We start from the raw sequence: 5,710 nt of genomic DNA, 5'->3' as shown, positions 1-5,710 counted from the left end.
CCGCTCTTCCGCAACAACCAATCCCTTTGAAGTACAGATGGTGACGCATTAATGCGTCAGATTTAATCCAATAGAATGGAAGGTGCTGTATTCTATTGGATTATATGATGCAAATGTTCAGTAAAAAAAAAAAAGTCTTGTTTTGTGAACTGACTGTTTACTTTTTAGACAGTAATAATAATAATAATAATTTTTAATCCACTGCCTTGGTTGCTGAATTTCAATGAATTAAAATATAAATATAAACCAATCTTTTTATGAAATATATTAAAAGTGGTTTGATTTTTGAAAATGTACTTGTATGAATAAACAACTTTCCTAATATTATTGAAACATTAACCCTTTTTAAAAAAAATTAATATAATTTAAAGCGACTCGTTGCCGTCTGTGTTGGCAGAGTGATGACGACGCTGAAGTTGGCTTCTGATTGGCGAGGGCACTAAAGAAACATTCCACTTCATTTTTCACCCTAAGATTACCTAGAACCGGATCCTGTTCAAAAACCACAGGCCTGGACTGATCAAACCTGGATTATATCATGATTTAGAAAGTAAAGAACACATAAAACACAGTTCAATAACAGGCCGTGCGGTTTTTGAACAGGACCTGGTCTAAGGTGGACTCAGTGTGTAATATACGATCAAATCATCCTATTTCGCATTTTTGCAAATCAGAGAAAGGTTTTACAAATTGGAAACTTTGTTAAATGTGTTCTTTAGTATCTAATGCATAATTTAATCCAGGTTTGAGCAGTCCAGGTCCTGTGGTTTTTGAACAGGACCTGGTTCTAGGTGATCTTGGTTCAGAAAATGCAGTAGAATGTTCAACTTCAGTGATGGAGGTTTCTGCTCTTTCAAATGTTTCTCTCTGACAGTTTGGCTGCGAGCAGAGTTTACTTTCTCCACCGGATGGATCTGCGTCTTTTGGTCAAGGTAACAGCTGTAGGAAAATGTTGACTTACTTAATTCTTTAAAAATAGGACTAAAACTCCGGTTTCCGCTCCATCTTTAAATGAGTTTTCAACTAAGAATGTCCTAAAGTACTTTTAATTTTTTTTTTTGCCATGACATGAGGAGAACCAAACATCCACACATTTACCCCGTTTTCCAGGAACTCGCAGGCTGGATGCAGTCGCTCCGTAGCCACTGATTGCATCTCTGTATGGACTCTGTTGCTATAAGAACGTGAGTCCTTAGCGACCGGCGGCATCCCTCAGGACGACTTGGAACTGGAGACAGTTTGGTCGTCCGATCTAGGACGTTCAAAGGGAAAGACGAGCAAACCGATCCGCTGGAGGAGCAGCTGATAAAACCCCAAAGGTGGGGTAGAAACCTTCTAGAGGAGATGAGATGTTCCTTTGAGTTTTTTTAATCTTTTCATTAAAGGTCAAAGGGCAACCCCCCCCCCCCCCCCAACTTTGAAGAAACAACATGAAAATATGAAACTGCAGAGTCATGCTTAAGATGTTGTTTTATTGTAACCGTAGAAACTTTCCCAAAAGTCACACAAACGACACCCGTCATCCCGTTTTTCTACTTTTGAATAAAAACATTTTTAAAAAAAGCAGCCCGAACTCAGACGAGATAAAAACATTCATTGCTACACATCCAGAACTGAACACTGGAGCAGAACCGGAATCACAGAGGAGTAACATCTGTCAGAGCCTGTAAAGCTCTGAGTTGCTCATCAGCGACCCCTACTGGCAGAAGAAGGCTTCTACAACTGAGGACTAAAACATCAATAAGTGATGCGTTCAGCTTCAAACATTACCACCAGTTCAGCAGCTGATAAGACGTGTTGTTAAGACGACTAACGGTTAACCAGTTTGTGATTCAAACTTAAGTTTCTGTGAAGAAAAACATTCAGCTTTAGAAGATCTGAGCCCTTAAAAAGAGAAGATTTTGTGTGTTTATGTTTTTAACCACAGACCATGAAGATTGTCCTCTACTGGCGTTTGTCCAAAGGAAAAAACTACTCGTGAAAAGTGGAACTTGATCCCAAAGACTGTGGAGAACCTGATTTGATCTACAATGTCAGATGGAGCCCCATCCAACCCCCATTTGTGCTTCATCTGCCGCCACAGACCACCTGGAGGATCACCTCCCGCGCGTCCTGAGCGCCGGAGCTCGGCTCCCCGTCGCCCTTCTTCACGTAGGTGCCGATGAGGAAGAGGCTACGGTCCCCGACCTCAGACAGGCCGAGGGCCTCGTGGAGATCGGTGATGCTGCAGGAACCTGGAAGATCCTGGAGGCAGGAGTCCACATGAGGGTGGAGACAAGGACAATGGTTTCAGAAGAAGAAGAAGGGACAGACAGTTTGAGACAACTTCTGCTCACTATCTTCATCTTCGGCTCACCTGCTTGTTGGCCAGAACCATCAGAGGCAGGCTGGCGCGGTGACTCAGCAGCTCGTCTAGGTGTTTCTTCGCCAGCGGGAACAGCTGAGGGTTGGAGGAGTCGACCACAAACACCAGAAGCAGGGCTTTGGACAGGTACCTCTGCCAGTACGGCCGCAGGTCCTCGTTACCTCCAACTGACAGACCACTTTTGTTTAAACACTTTTAGAGATCGTCTAGAACCTGACCAATCACCTTCTCCCGTCGACTCTAGACCTGAGGTCAGTGAGTCGCCGCGGGTGAAGGCGCCTCCGCCCACAGACCAGCTCGGACATACTTTCCAGAAACTCGATGTGCAGGTCGTCTTTGCTGATGGAGACGGCGTTGAAGCCCTTCGTCGGCTCCGTGTCCTGATCCAAGCTGCTGCCGGAAAAACAGTGCAGCAGGCTCGTCTTCCCGGCTCCCTCCAGACCCAGAACCAGAACCTGGGTTCCACCCGTCTCCACAGGACGGCTCTGGGGGAAAAAAAAAAAAAAAAAAACGGCCTCAAGTGTTTGTAACAGAAACTTAAAGCTTGGTTTTATTGACACACACCTCTTAGCTGCATAGAGAAATTGTAGATTTGTTTAAAAACAGCTGTCAAAATAAAAGTTTTGATACAGTCATTTAAAGATGTAAATATTCTTTATTGGAGAGAATACATCTTTGTCTCAGAGTTAAAAACAACAAAACTCAATATTAGATACGTGCTCAATTTAATCAATGGGAAACCTTTACAAGAAAATTCATCCTTGTGTCAGTTTTATCATATTATTGACATGGAGATGAAAAAAGTACACGTTTAAAAAGAAAAAAAAAAGTGTACTGACCCATGTTTATTATAATTTTACATAAAATTGTAAACCTTTGCCTTCAACAACCCGCCTTTCACATTAACTATTATTTAAGATTTTTTTTTATGATTCCTTCCCATGACAGTTAAAAACAACATATTTTGTGATTAGATTTACAAAGACATTAGTGAACTTCACTCATGATTGTACTATCCTAAGAAAAGAAAACGAAAATAATATTAAATGACAGAACGTTGTAATTTGTATTTTTTTAAAGGGTGAAAACTCAGTGTTTCTTGTATATAATAATATGAATAATTTGTCAGTATGTCTCACTAAATACGTTCGTTGAAATATTTAGTTTAGTGTACAAAACAATGTGGTGAATTTCACTACATATCCCACAATGCCCTTCTGCCTTTTCCACCTCGCAACCATACTTGCAACAAAGCTGGATGCTAGGTGTAATCGTTTCCTTTTTTCTGTAAAAACGAATAAAAACAAATATTAATTATCCTAACTTATGAAAAACAAAACATGACGGAGGCAGTTTAAGCTCAACATGGCGATTTCCAGCTTAGTTTAATAAAAAAAACACCCTTTTTTTATTTTATTGAAAGTGGTTGGCCCGCCTTCTATGGACGTTTTTATTGGCTAACGAGACGCTTAGGTTACAGAATACTGCACTCTGATTGGCTTAGAGAAACCAGACCCTCCCCCAACGGAACATCATGGGCATGCAGTGCTCATTAAATATAAAAGTAAATTAATAAAACATTTCCCAATTATTTTAAGTATTTAATTTGCTTTTAGAATCTTTAAACCCACAAAAACACTTTACCGTGGAAGTTTTCTGCGTTGTAACCACCGTCACCGTTTCTTCTTCTACGACTCGCTCCTCCTGTGTTCCTTGTTTCTCCGGCTCTTCCTCTTCTTTGTTACTTTCTCTTCTTTCCTTCTTCGGTAAAGGGGGGTTCCTCTGCTTGAAGAACGACGTGTGGTTCCAAATTAGATAAGCGACTCCCCCCGCTAACACAACAGAGGCGCCAAAGACGCCAACTTCCCTCACGCCGACCATGGTGGTCTTCAGCTGGGAGCTCTAACTGCAGAGTTGGGGAGACCTCCAGAGGTCCTGACCGGCCATTCTTTGAATAGTTTTGCGTTCAACTCCTCTATTCGTCTGTTCGACCTCCTGCTCCTCCTTTTCAACAAGTGGATTAGGTGACAGGAAGCTCCGGATGAACTTCTGGAAACGATATTTCCGGCTGACACCCGTCGATTTGTTGACGCAGTTTCAATGTTATACCACCAGGTGGAGCCAAAGATGCGAAACCCATCGGCTTGTCTGTTTTTTCCTTATCTTAAAATTCAAATTCAACTTAATTTTATAAAGTACTTTCCTCTTACAGAACACCTCAAAATGCTATCCATAGAAAGAAAAAATAAATACAAATATAAATAATAGTTAAAATAGTAACCATAAAGGCCACCCAACACACATGCATACTGTAAAAAAGGGGTAAATAGTTAAAATCAAATTTAAAAATGAGGAAATTTAAGAACTAGTGATAAAAAGATCATTAGGCAAGGCTGCTCCACAGGTAAGCCCCACAGTGCTTTAATATGAACATTTTTATGTTTAATTTTACTTTAAAAAATATTTAACAGTTCAGAATGACAATATTTCAACCAATGAGTTATATCGCTAGAGGAGACACGCCTGCTTGAGAAGCCTGGCCACCGGTTATTACAAAGAATTTTTAAAAATAATTTTAAAACATTTTCAAGTTTTGGACCTCTTAGGCATGTAATTTAAATTATTTAGAAAAGCCCAACAATAAGTCAACAATGATAAATAATCATAATAAATCAATAATACGTCAATAAATAATAATAATAAATCAATAGGAAGTCAAAAAAAATAAATAACTAATAAGTCAGTAAATAACAACAATAATAATTAATAAGTCAACAATAAGTACAAAAGTTAACAATAGATTTTCCCTAAAAAAAAACAAAAAAACAAAAAAACCAATAGATTTACTGATTCATGTGAGTGATCCATTGGTGTAACACAGATGCTATGGTTCTGGGTTTCAAGCTAACAGTCTGGCCAGTCTTTTCAAAATCTGTTTCCCCAAAATGTTTTGAACATATCCAGACTGTATTGCTAGTTGGTCCCACAGTGATCCATCTGGGTTAGCTCTTTATATTGCTAAGGCCCACTTTTTCATGAAGTCTGAATCCATTGGAAACCTGCAAGAAAAGTTCAGTCATTGAGTCAGAAATGTATAAATCTATATTACTATAACAGCCCAGTCCTAGTCCACTGTATCCTGGTTTAACACAATAAAGTTTACATTTATGTCAACAGCAAATTATCATGTAACATGTTGATAATGGCCCTGCAGCATCATGCATGTCAGCGTGTACCATTAATAAAAAAACATGTACTATTAATGAATTCCCTGCAGCTTTGAAATAAAAATTATTACAGTCCTTATGCCTTCCTCCTTCGTGGACTCATTTCTCCGATTTTGGC

The 5,710-nt window shown here is 39.5% G+C and overlaps 1 protein-coding gene across 1 annotated transcript; it reads right to left on the bottom strand.

Annotated features, from left to right (window-relative positions):
* Positions 1-1,452: 1,452 nt before the first annotated feature.
* On the bottom strand, positions 1,453-4,444 carry arl9 (ADP-ribosylation factor-like 9). The gene is made up of 4 exons (XM_004073598.5): positions 4,010-4,444; positions 2,673-2,850; positions 2,357-2,532; positions 1,453-2,244 (listed from the first exon to the last, which is right to left on the bottom strand). Exons 1-4 carry the CDS (start codon positions 4,244-4,246, stop codon positions 2,068-2,070), a joined length of 768 nt encoding a protein of 255 aa, XP_004073646.1. The 5' UTR covers positions 4,247-4,444; the 3' UTR covers positions 1,453-2,067.
* Positions 4,445-5,710: the final 1,266 nt, after the last annotated feature.

Source organism: Oryzias latipes, chromosome 10, assembly GCF_053564925.1.
Source record: "Oryzias latipes strain Hd-rR chromosome 10, Olatipes_Hd-rR_3.1".
Classification (NCBI taxonomy): domain Eukaryota; kingdom Metazoa; phylum Chordata; class Actinopteri; order Beloniformes; family Adrianichthyidae; genus Oryzias; species Oryzias latipes.
This window is presented reverse-complemented; position numbering and strand designations above follow the sequence as displayed.